The sequence below is a fragment of the Balaenoptera ricei genome, chromosome 12, assembly GCF_028023285.1.
Source record: "Balaenoptera ricei isolate mBalRic1 chromosome 12, mBalRic1.hap2, whole genome shotgun sequence".
In the NCBI taxonomy this organism is placed as follows: Eukaryota; Metazoa; Chordata; class Mammalia; order Artiodactyla; family Balaenopteridae; genus Balaenoptera; species Balaenoptera ricei.
The window spans coordinates 70,100,096-70,113,155 of record NC_082650.1 but is presented as its reverse complement, the minus strand read 5'-3'; the positions used below and the strand labels follow the sequence as shown (position 1 = coordinate 70,113,155).

The window sequence follows — 13,060 nt, the reverse complement described above, 5'->3', positions numbered from 1 at the left end:
AAGTCTTATGCTTAGTACTCAGGTACTGAACACAAAGCCAAAAAATATCCTATCAGTCTGGCTCTAGATAGGCTCTAAATTCATTTAGGAGCTAAGCTTGCCAGGTTCAAGATCAAAATCTCCAATAACCACATAAAAACCCTAATTTTGCAGATGAAAAAGAGATCCTTATGCTTTAGCAACCAAACATGTAGGTGGCAGAACTGATATCTTATGAAAATTAGTTCTGTATTTTATAACACAGTCTACAAGGCAATTAGTTTTAAAATTCTTGAAAGATTATCAATCACTCTTCTAGATCTTAAATTACTTAATCTGTCAATTACCCCTGGTTATTCCTCAGTTCTGACTCTCTAATATAACCAGGTCAGCTGTGGATGTTTGCCACCAAGAGCCAATGCACGAGTACTCCCGCATCTGCAGAGATATTCTTCAGGTCTGAATTAGCTCAAAGACTCAAGCAGTAAGCAAACGAGGTATCAACGGAAACTTCAGGGTTCAGAAAAGAACTTCCCAAATGATTTGATGGGCAAGTCATTCGCAATTATTTATAATGAAAGAAATTTAGCATGGCTCTTACAGAACTTGTGGTTTGAAGCAGAACTGAATGCTAGTGGGCCTGTGAGAATAGGTTAGAAGCAAAGCACACACCTAGATAATTCAGTCAGTTACTGTAGCTCATCTGAATGTGGACGAGTAATCTTCCCAACGTAACCAGTTCTAAGCTGAAATATTTATGTTGGGAAGATATTTCAGCTTAGGACTGGATGACAACAACTGGACAAGTTTAACTGCTCCTTGAAGTCACACCAGAGATCTGACAACAAAACTCCTCAGCAGTCAAGGAGACCTCTCCTCTATTCACAGTTAGCAGTGTATCTCCTCTATCAAGTTATGTAGATATAAATTAATAAGGAGGGGAACTTAAGGCCCTTAAAATGTAACAATTACATAACAACGAAATGCAGTTTGTGAGCTTATGCTGGAAAAAAAGGCTGTTGAAAAACATCAACAAAACTAGAATGGATTGTAAACTAGATAAAAGTGAATCAGTGTGACTACCCAAAGCAATCTACAGTTTCAGGGCAATCCCTATCAAACTACCAATGACATTTTTCACAGAACTAGAAAAAAAAATTGCACAATTTGTATGGAAACACAAAAGACCCTGAATAGCCAAAGCAATCTTGAGAAAGAAAAACACTGGAGGAATCAGACTCCTGGACTTCAGACTATACTACAAAGCTACAGTAATCAAGACAATATGGTACTGGCACAAAAACAGAAATAGAGATCAATGGAACAGGATAGAAAGCCCAGAGATAAACCCACACACATATGGTCACCTTATCTTTGATAAAGGAGGCAAGAGTATACAATGGAGAAAAGACAGCCTCTTCAATAAGTGGTGCTGGGAAAACTGGATAGCTACATGTAAAAGAATGAAATTAGAACACTCCCTAACACCATACACAAAAATAAACTCAAAATGGATTAAAGACCTACATGTAAGGCCAGACACTATAAAATTCTTAGAGGAAAACATAGGAAGAACACTCTATGACATAAATCACAGCAAGATCCTTTTTGACCCACCTCTTAGAGAAATGGAAATAAAAACAAAAATAAACAAATGGGACCTAATGAAACTTAAAAACTTTTGCACAAGACGGGAATAAAGACACAGACCTACTAGAGAATGGACTTGAGGATATGGGGAGGGGGTGGGGTGAGATGTGACAGGGTAAGAGAGTGTCATGGACATATATACACTACCAAATGTAAAATAGATAGCTAGTGGGAAGCAGCCACATAGCACAGGGAGATCAGCTCGGTGCTTTGTGACCACCTAGAGGGGTGGGATGGGGAGGGTGGGAGGGAGGGAGATGCAAGAGGGAAGAGATATGGGAACATGCTGTATGTGTATAACTGATTCACTTTGTTATAAAGCAGAAGCTAACACACCAAAAAAAAACCCAAAAAAACAAACAAACAAACAAAAACTTTTGCACAGCAAAGGAAACCGTAAACAAGACAGAAAGACAACCCTCAGAATGGGAGAAAATATTTGCAAATGAAGCAACTGACAAAGGATTAATCTCCAAAATTTACAAGCAGCTCATGCAGCTCAATATCAAAAAAACAAACAACCCAATCCAAAAATGGGCAGAAGACCTAAACAGACATTTCTCCAAAGAAGATATATAGATTGCCAACAAACACATGAAAAGATGCTCAACATCACTAATCATTAGAGAAGTGCAAATCAAAACTACACTGAGGTATCACCTCACACCAGTCAGAATGGCCATCATCAAAAAATCTACAAACAATAAATGCTGGAGAGGGTGTGGAGAAAAGGGAACCCTCTTGCACTGTTGGTGGGAATGTAAATTGATACAGCCACTATGGAGAACAGTATGGAGGTTCCTTATAAAACTAAAAATAGAACTACCATATGACCCAGCAATCCCACTACTGAGCATATACCCTGAGAAAACCATAATTCAAAAAGAGTCACGTACCACAATGTTCATTGCAGCACTATTTACAATAGCCAGGACATGGAAACAACCTAAGTGTCCATGGACAGATGAATGGATAAAGAAGATGTGGCATATATATACAATGTAATGTTACTCAGCCATAAAAAGAAACGAAATTGAGTTATTTGTAGTGAGGTGGATGGACCTAGAGTCTGTCATACAGAGTGAAGTAAGTCAGAAAGAGAAAAATAAATACCGTATGCTAACACATATATATAGAATCTAAAAAAAAAAAAAAAAGGTTCTGATGAACCTAGGGGCAGGACAGGAATAAAGACACAGACGTAGAGAATGGACTTGAGGACGGGGGGAGCGGGGGGGAGAGGGTAAGCTAGGAAGAAGTGAGAGAGTAGCACTGACATATATATACTACCAAATGTAAAAACAGATAGCTAGTGGGAAGCAACTGCATAGCACAGATCAGCTGAGATCAGCTGGGTGCTCTGCGACCACCTAGAGGGGTGGGATAAGGAGGGTGGGAGGGAGACGCAAGACGGAGGGGATATGGGGATATACGTATGCATATAGCTGATTCACTTTGTTATACAGCAGCAACTAACACAACACTATAAAGCAATTATACTCCAATAAAGATGTTAAAAAGAAAAAGACAAACAAAAAGTGTATCAGTGTGATATGAATGTAGTAGCTGTATTGTGGTTATATAACGTAAGCCTTGTTCTTAGAAAGTAAACAATTAGGCATTAGCAGGTTACGGAGCATGATTTATGAAACCCACCCTCAAGTGATACAGGAAAACAGATTATACAGATATAGAGAGAAAGATGAAGCAAATGTGGTAAAATGTTAATTGGTGAATCTGGATAAGGGTATATGGAGTTCCTCTGTACTACTCTCATGACTTTTCTCTAAGTTTGAAAATACTTCAAAATTAAAAGGAATTAAAATCAACCAGCTGAATTTATTCTAAACTTAACATCAAAACCTAAATGAAAAGGAAGTGAGAAAGGGAAACAAATCTACACTCTGTCATTATGTTTCTGAGCCAGAGATAGTGCTGAACATTTTACAAAAGTCATTCTACAGAATCCAAAGAATTTCGATTTTGAGTCAGACAGTTGGGTTGGTTAATCACTGAACTCCACAATTTTGTAGCTCTGTGACTTTAGATTCTTTTCATCTTCTTGAGTCTCAGGGTCCTCCTCTATAAAATGGAGATAATGCTACCAAGAGCACAAGATGATTGAGATGATTAAGTGAGATGATAATATCAAGTACTGCACACCTTATCTGCATAGCACTGTTCTAAGGGTTGGGAGAGAAATCTCTATGGGACTCTTAAGTTTCTGCATGTCTTGTAAGCAAAGCCCAAACTGCTCTTTGTTCTGGACTATGTTTCCAAGGAGGTTTATATAACAAACAGCTTTGTGAGACAGAAATAGTGTCCCACATCAGAACAAAGGGGAACATGCCTGCTGCCATTATAAAGGTCTCAGGGTCCTCTCCTATATAACACACACACTGCCTGTGCAGGTATCATCTGACCCTCTTCACCGTGCCCTGTGGGAAGAAGAGGAGCTTGGGGAACCCACACAAGAAAACGTTGATACTCTGGCTACTACTTTTTCTGGGAATAATAAAATAATAAAAGCCTTTTATTTCGCCCAGGGCTCTCATATTTTCTGCCACCATCCATGAACTATGGTTGACTAACTTGTAGGATAAAATCACAAACCCCTCACAGTTCTTAACACTAAGCACTTTCTGTTAATATTACCTCATTAAACCTGATCAATAGCCCTGTAAAGTTCAGCATAATGCTGCATGGTACAAGTAAGGTATTCCACAAATAGTTACTGTTTTTTTTTTTAATCAGTCATCAATTTTATACATATCACTGTATACATGTCAATCCCAATCGTCCAATAGTTACTATTATCTTCTTCATTATCATCATCATCATTAATCCTTGCAATAATCCTGTAAATGAGAAATCAATACCGTCATCTGATAGCTGATGGGTTAATTAAAAGCTGCCAAGAGTAAGTCAGTCACATTCGTGAAGGGGCTGGAATTTGAATTCTTTCCACCATGTCATCTCACAGCTTTAAAATTATGAACTCATTTGGTGAAGCTGCAAGCTTTATATTATATCCCAACAGCTATGTTTCAGGCACTTCGCTGATCTGGGGAAATAACAGTGAATAAAATATGCTCTCTGTCTTCGTGAAGCTTATAGAGGAAATATACACCAAAACAAGTAACACAAGACCAAATAATCGTTAACTCTTATAAGTGTTATGGCAGAAGCAAACAAGGGACTGAGATAGAGGATAACTGGAGGACACAGTTTCCAAACTATAGGTTGTCAGTTGGGAAGAAATTCAGTGAGTCCCAACCAGCATTTTTTGGAAAAATGAAGCAGCACAGAATAGAAAAGAATGCACACACATTATAAAGTACTGTTCTGTGAAACTTCCATCTGGCATAGGAAGTCATGGTATAAAATCATTTCCTTTAGGCACAGGGAATAATCTATGCAATGGGAATGTAATGGCAATGGAAAGAACTTGCTATGTTGGAAAACGAGAAAATTAGTGTGGCTACCATCCTACAGAAAGAAGGGATAGAGTGGCATGAATTGAGGTTGGAAAGAAAGATGTTAAGGTTCTGGCAGTGGGTTTGTGTAGTTTTAAACAGATAAGTGATATGATCTGATTTACATTCTAGAAGTCACTTTTGTTGCTATAAGGAGAATGGATTGGAGAGAGGGCAAGAAAGGAAACAGAAAGACCCATCAGAATGCTGGTGTTAGCAGCTGATGTAGGTGATAATGGTAGCTTGGCTTGGGGTGTGGGAATGAAGAGAGAGCAGAGATGGAAAAGAGTGGATGAATTCAAGGTGTTACTCTGAAGACAGAATCAGTAGAACTTGCTGAAGTGAGCATCAGAGGTATACTCTAAACAGTCAGTCATACCCAAATATTGTGGTTCCATGCACATGCCATGCTCTACCATGTCAGTGTCTATGCACATGCTCTTCTTGAAATACCCTATCCCCACCAAGCTCTCACTCTACTCACTCAGTACACTTCTACACATCCTCTCCTCAGGATTGAGCCCCAACATAGCCTTCTCTGACACTACGAAGCTGTCTTCTCCACATTCCCTTAGCACTTCACAAGCGCTTCTAACATAGTGGTTACAGACGGCACTGCAATTACCTGTTTATACAGCTGTTTCTCAAGTTACTCTGGAGCCATGCCAGGGCAGGAACCATATTCCATTCACTTTCAACCTGGGGACTGATAGTGCTTAGAAAACTTTAGACTCAAAGAACCAGAGAAATGGCAACATAAAAAAAATCCCAGCTTTGTCACTGGTTTTGAAGATGGAAAAATGAGGCCGTGAGCCAGTGTAGGAGTGGCCAAGATGACTGAGTAGGAAGACACTGACCTCACCTCCTCCCAGGGGCACACCAAAATTACAACTATTTACAGAGCAACTAGTGAGGACAAAGACTCAAAGACTAGCAGAAAATGTCTTCTTACAATTAAAGACATAAAGAAGGAACCACAACTAGATGGGTAGGAGGGGTGGAGAACAGTATAGGCAAGACCCATACCCCGAGATGGGCAACCCACAAAAGGGAGGAAAATTACAACAGCAGAGGTTCTCCCAAAGGAGCCAGGGGTCTGAGCCCCACATCAGGCTCCCCAGCCTGGAGGTCCTACACAAGGAAGACAAGTTCTAAGAACATTTGGCTTTGAAGGGTAGTGGGGCTTACTTTCAGGAGAGCCAGAGGGCTATAGCAAACAGACTCCGCTCTTAAAGGGCACACACAAAATCTCATACACTCTGAGACCTGGCAGAAGCAGTAATTTGAAAGGAGCAAAAATAAATAAATGAGCTGATGTCAAACTAAAAAACTTTTGCACAGCAAAGGAAACTACCAACAAAATGAAAAAGCCCACCTACTGAACAAGAGAAGATACTTGCAAATGATACACCTGACAAGGGGTTAACATCCAAAATATACAAAGAACTAATCAAACTCAACATCAAAAAAAAAAAACCAAACAAACCCCCAAGCCCCAAAAAACAAAAAAACCCAACAATCCAATTAAAAAATGGGTAGAGGACCTGAACAGACATTTTCCCAAGATATACAGATGGCCAACTGGCACATGAAAAGATGCTCAACATCACTAATCATCAGGCACATGCAGATCAAAACAATGAGATATCAATTCACACCTGTCAGAATGGCTATTATCAAAAGACAACAAATAAAAAGTGTTGGTGAGGATGTGGATAAAAGGGAACACTTGTGCACTAATGTTGGGAATGTAAATTGGTGAAGCCACTATGTAAAATAGTTTGGAGATTTCTCAAAAAGTTAAAAATAGAACTACCATACAATTTATGAATTCCACTTCTAGGTATATATCCAAAGAAAATAAAAACACTAATTCAGAAAGATATATGCACCCCTGTGTTCATTATAGCATTATTTACTATAGTCAAGGTATGGAAGCAATGTCAGTGCCCATCAATAGATGCATGGATAAAGAAGATGTGGTGTAGGTATACCATGGACTAATATACAGCTATAAAAAAAAAAAAAAGGAGTCTTACCATCAGTGACAACATGGATGGATCTAAAGGATATTATGCTATGTAACATAAGTCACACAGAGAAAGGGAAATACAAATGAACAACCATAACCAAACAGGAACAGAGTTATAGCTACAAAGAACAACTGGTTGCTGGTGGGGAAGTGCTGGAGGGAGGAGAGAAATAGGTGAAGGAGATTAAAAAAAAACTGTAGATTCATTAATCAAAATTTGCTGAATGAATGTACCCTTTCGTGTAATACATTCCTTCACTCCTAAACTAGGTAAGGACCCTCATTCACAGAGGTATGTATTACACAATTTTTATTTTATTTATTTTTATCCTTGTTTCAGATCATCTCTTTTTTTAATTATTTAATTAATTTTGGGAGCTGAGTTGGGTCTTCGTTGCTGTGCACGGGCTTTCTCTAGTTGTGGTGAGCGGGGGCTACTCTTTGTTGCTGTACGCAGGCTTCTCATTGCGGTGGCTTCTCTTGTTGTGGAGCACGGGCTCTAGGTGTGTGGGCTTCAGTAGTTGTGGCATGCGGGCTCAGCAGTTGTGGCTCACAGGCTCTAGAGTGCAAGCTCAGTAGTTGTGGTGCACAGGTCTAGTTGCTCTGTGGCATGTGGGATCTTCCCGGACCAGGGATCGAACCTGTGTCCCCTGCATTGGCAGGTGGATTCCTAACCACTGTACCACCACGGAAGTCCCAGATCATCTCTTGATGACCTTTTGTTTGGGGAAATATACATTTACTTGGTTTATGTTGTCAGACAACTCTATTACATTCTGTTTAATGATTAGATCGTGCTCCTTGCCTTCACAAACTAAACAGCATAGTGTATAAGAAGGAGCCGATTTTGAAGTTAGATCTCTGTTCATAAACCAACTCTTCAATTTATTGACCAGGAGATGTGGGTAGCTTATTTAATCTCTCTAGATCTCAATCTGCTCAACTGTATCATAAGGTTAATACTTCTCTGTTTTAGGGTTGTCCCAGGGCTTAAATGTGAAAGTGAGGTAATTAGCACAAATATACTCAATACATATTAATTCCTGTTTCTCCAACTTGCTTTCTTTACAAGGAAGAATATAGCCTTTGCAAAACTAAACACAAATTGTTTCTGGTCATGGCACTATCTTGACCTAAGGGCTTTGAATGGAAACCACCTCACACACACAAAGCTTGGACACTGAGGTCTAAAACTACCTATGCTGGACATAGTTTACTGTCCACATTAACATGACTTTATTATTTCTTTGTCTTAATTAGCATAATTTTACTCTTCTGGGAGACTCCTGCCCAAATAGCTAGATTGTTCACTACAGGAACTTCCTGAAAAATCTATCAATTCTGCAATATAAAGAAAGCATCAACAGTTTATGTCCTAAGAGTCCTTGCTCTTTCCATCAATCTTTTTTTCTTTTTGGCACCGTGCGGCATGCGGGATCTCAGTTCCCCGACCAGGGATCGAACCCGTGCCCCCTGCAGTGGAAGCGAGGAGTCCTAACCACTGGACCTCCAGGGAATTCCCCCATCAATCTTAAAACTGTTAAGATCAGTATCCAATCCTCCTCAAGCCATCTCCTCCACTTCCCTGTCCTCTCACCCTCTGCCACTGAAAGACCAGCCTTAAACCATACTTCAAATGCCTTCCCAGTGAGAGACACTACCAAAGCTCTGTTGTGTTAGCCCAGTAAGCCATGAACCCAGCTTTTTCTTATCAAATGGTCCATTGGTGATACTTGGGAAGCTGGCACTGGACAGGGCAGTACTGTTGCAGCAAAAGTAGAAATGAAGTTTTCCCTCTCCTGAGAACAAGGAAAATAAAGGGAACAGTGAACAGGCTAGAGAAGAAACATAACCTGGCCTGAAAGAGTTAATCATTCCTAGTTTTTTTTTGTTTTTTTTTTTTAACTGTTACTAATCTGTAGTGTCTGTAACTAGATTTGTACTTCACAAAGCTAACCCATTACTCTTTAACACTATGTGAATTACATCCTGGACTCCCTTGTAGCAAATCACCCTTGTAGCATTTGCATTTCAGAAAAGAGGTCACAGGCCGATAACCCACAGACAAACGGACCCAATTACGGGGCTGTCTGATGCCAGCTGTGACTATTTTGAAATAACGCAGGAAGAAGAAGAATGCAGGACCTTGACTACTTTGATCCTTATCTTACACCCCGTACTGCTGCGAGCCCCACATATAAAATCTTCTCCGATTCCCGAAGGAGAGGGGGACAAAGTTCTTGAGGCGCTAGCCTGCTGTGTTTTCCCTTCTGCCTGGCAGAAAAATAAAGCCATCTCTCTCTTCCTCCAAAATCTGTCTCCGTATTTCTGTTCGGTGTCGGCGCACAGGGAAGCCGATATTTCGGCAACAGTACATCTCCAAGCATAAAGTCAAGACAGAGGGACTTCCAGAAATACTGTAAAAATGAACTAAATGAAATATATATTATATGCCAGACAACGTATGTCCACTAATGTGTCCATTAAAAGGAAATGGGTTTGTCAAAACTACAACAGAAAGTTTTGTTGAAAAACTGCATAGTTGGCGGACGCGTTTTAAAAATTATTTCTGATGAAATCTAATGTTCCAGTGTTTTATTCCCATCCTCATTACAGAGCTGTTCAAATACTGAAACCGAGTCCCTCTGCCAAGTTTATGATTAACCTCTCTATCCAAAACGTTATTCCCTTTCTTGTCTAACACCTGTTCGCCTCAAGACTGAGGAGGAGTATCAAAGAAAAGGGGGAATTGAAACCGAGCAGGACCCTACGGGGCTCTCCCAGGTACAAAAGACTTTCTGTTTCCTTGTTTCTCATTTGTAGGAAAAAGGCTTAGCCCCCTAGACCTTCCCCGAGTTCCAAAGGGCAGATGCAAACAGTTACTCATCAGAAAAGTGAGGGCAGACAGAAACAAAGGAAAAGCAGTAAAACAACAGAGCAGCGAAAAAGCGGAATCCTAGTTCCCCCTCAGGGGATACACATAACAATATACTGTATCTTTGAGTTCTTCTACTGGAACTAAGGCCCCAACCCAGGTGGAGGATGGTAACTAGTAGCTAAGAACCCAGTCTGGTCAGAACCTAGGGAATGAGATGTTGATCTTTTCTGACCCAGGTAACTTCTACTAAAGCCTGTACTCTCAACCTCTGCCCCAATTCTATATTGAATTCACCTCTGCTCAAGCCCCTTCATGAATATGCACATACCTTGAGCTTAAAACTTCCCCAATTTTGCCATCTGGGGAGATACTGCTTCGGGAAATATCCCCCCTCGCCCGTCCCCCTCCCCTTCTCCTTACTTGCTGCAAGTAATAAATCCTTCCTTCTCCAGGTCTTTGGTTTGGTTGTGTCTTTTGCCCCCATGCTCACCAAGAGGCAAACCCAGTTTTCCGGTAACAATATGCCTCAGAATCAAGAAAAACAGGGTCTCATGTTATCTTTGGAGTTACCAAAAATAATGCTAGGACAGGCAGCGAAAATGACTGGAAGAGAAATGACCAGTTTTTAAACTAGATCCTTTCAAATGAAAATTCAGATCCATCATCAACTTCACTAAGCGTATGGAGCACTAATTTCTAAAGGGTCTAATCATGCATGGCCCACTGACTTGCCACCCAGGTAAAGCACACTGAGCTGCCAGGCGGTAAGCCGTGAGAGAAGCAACATGTGCCTCTCAAGGTTTACTTTTCACCCTGAGAAACTGATCTGGGCCGCAAGCTCGACTCTCGACTGGGTTTGCCTCGGCGGCTCAAGCAGCTCCAAAAAGGGGGAAGGAGGCAGCAGAAACAAAAACAGGGTATCCGCGGAACCCGCCCTCCCGATGACTGGGGACTGGCCCGTAGCGGAGTTCGGGGGGCGGGGGCCCTCTTTATGCCAGTTCCCGGGCCCGTACCTGACAGGCGATAGACCTGCGGAAGCCGCACGCCATATCTGTCTCCACGAAGCCGGTCCCAGCTGGATGGTGTTGAGCTTCGCCCCGCCCTCCTCTGCACGCCCCGCCTCCGCGCGCCGGAAGCCCGCCCCGGAAGGTGCTGCCAGCCAATCAAGGAGCCGCGTGGCCCACAACTAACCTCTGCCCCGTTGCCGCGAGGGAGCGCGGGAAATCCCGGGTGCAGCTGGAATTTCGCAGGTGGTGAGGACCATGGCCACCTCTTCGGTGTCCAAGGTATGTGGGGGCGGGCGCCCACTGGGACTCCACAGCTGCCTCATTCCCTTGTGAAGAAGGGATGAAGCGGAGGTTACGTAGACCTCGTTGTACCGGCTCGAGGGGAGGAGATGGCGGGCCGAGCTGAGGCGTCTTGGCTCCACGTCCAGTGGAGGCCAGCTTTCCTTGGGGAGCGAAAACGCCGATCTGCCTTAGTGTTCTTTCTGCCTCGGAGGAATTTTAAGTTCTGGTTTGTGGAGGTCGGATGCCCCGAGGATGTGTCCCAGTGTCCCCTCCTTTTTCCTTCTCATGTATATTTATTGTGAGCCTTTGGGCTCTGTTAGGTACCGAGATACAAGTGGTAAACAAAATAAACACAGATATTTCCATCATTACCGAAAATTCTATTAGACAGTGCTGTTACAGACCAAGTAAAGTAAGACCTTTAGTAATATTAGGAGTACGGCCGGAAGCCCCTGAAAGTTAAGCTATCTGATAAAGCTGAGAATGCAGATAAGTTGCAAAGACATTTGTCCCGGTGTTGAAACAGTAAATTAATGAAGAAGGCTCTACCATGGATTTAGTTTTAATTTTGATTAAAATTACATTAAAATAAAATGATGAGACTCAGTGCCTTCCAAGACTACATATCCAGGAGGAACTACGAGCCATAGGATTTAAGCGTATTGAAGACTGACCGACTGTGATGTTAGGTGCAAATGCCAGAAGAGCTTAACTGCTAGTATTTTTTATGAGGGTTGGTACTGTTTTTGTTTTGTCCTGGTTATAAAGTTCCATAGGTTTTCAGTGGTCTGTCCCTTAATCCTTTTTGTTGCATAAGCCTTTCTTATTTTTGTGTATCTTGCAGAATTGTGAGAGGTTTGTTTTTTTGTTTTTGTTTTTTTTCAGGAAAACATTTATGACAACAGAAATGCTTGTATTGAGATGATGATGGAGACCTTAAATAAATAAGAATCTTTAAGGATTATTTCATTGGTTCATGGAACTGTCAGCTTCCTTTTTTTTTCCCCTGTCTAAACTTTCCTTGTCATATTTTTTGGCTCTTGGTTCTCCTCCTAATTTCTTCCATCTCCAACACCATCACTTGATCAGTAGTGAAAAGTGGATAACGATATTACTCCCGCTGCCATACATCGGGATCCATTCCCATCACTCTTCATGTCTCACTCCTTCATAGCTCCTTTTCCTGCTCCTGAATTACAGGTGGCTATAGAAAGGAGGCAGTGACAAGCTTGTCATGGCACCAAATGATTTTTCTTAAAAAATTTGTGTGTTTTAAATAGTTCCATTAGTTGCAGATACAAGAATGTAAGGCACAATTCTTATTTTGGACCCTGTAATCCAAATGGCCAGTTTATATTTGTACAGCAGTCTTTAGGTCTATCCTGAGATGACTTTTTCTAGCTATATTTCTTTCATTCTTTCATTTTCCATAGAAATGGGAATCTAAGAAGCTGTCCACGATGTATGGCTTTAGAATTGGTAGAACAAATGTGGGGCCAGCAGCTTACGGCCTGTGTATCACTAATCAAATAATAACATGAGACTAAATGTAGTTAGGAAATTACCAGAAAAATTATTTGGCAAGCATTGGTCCATTATGTATACTGATTGCCTAAGGTATGTGTTAACACTATCCTAAACATTGGGGAAACAGTTATGAATTAAATGCGGTCTGTACTCTGAAGGTGCTTACAAGCTACTTGGGGAGGGACTTCCCTGGTGGTCCAGTGGTTAAGACTCCACGCTTCCACTGCAG

The 13,060-nt window shown here is 41.3% G+C and overlaps 2 protein-coding genes across 8 annotated transcripts in view; one reads left to right on the top strand and one right to left on the bottom strand.

Moving 5' to 3' along the window:
• The window catches only part of RARS2 (arginyl-tRNA synthetase 2, mitochondrial), an 80,162-nt gene extending 69,053 nt beyond the window's left edge, over window positions 1–11,109 (bottom strand). Inside the window, exon 1 of one of the 2 annotated variants that reach the window (XM_059942062.1) lies at window positions 11,029–11,109. Coding sequence is in view for 1 of the 2 variants with exons in the window: in XM_059942060.1 (XP_059798043.1) it covers window positions 11,029–11,064 (36 nt within the window). In the remaining variant the exon portion in view is untranslated. The remainder of the gene's footprint in view (window positions 1–11,028) is intronic. The other variant, XM_059942060.1, reaches the window with a different exon arrangement.
• Window positions 11,110–11,224: 115 nt separating this feature from the next.
• ORC3 (origin recognition complex subunit 3) overlaps window positions 11,225–13,060 on the top strand; it is a 60,908-nt gene continuing 59,072 nt past the window's right edge. For all 6 annotated transcript variants that reach the window (XM_059941676.1, XM_059941677.1, XM_059941675.1 and 3 more), the window contains exon 1: window positions 11,225–11,301. In XM_059941676.1, coding sequence (XP_059797659.1) covers window positions 11,278–11,301 — 24 coding nt within the window. In that variant the 5' untranslated portion in view covers window positions 11,225–11,277. The remainder of the gene's footprint in view (window positions 11,302–13,060) is intronic.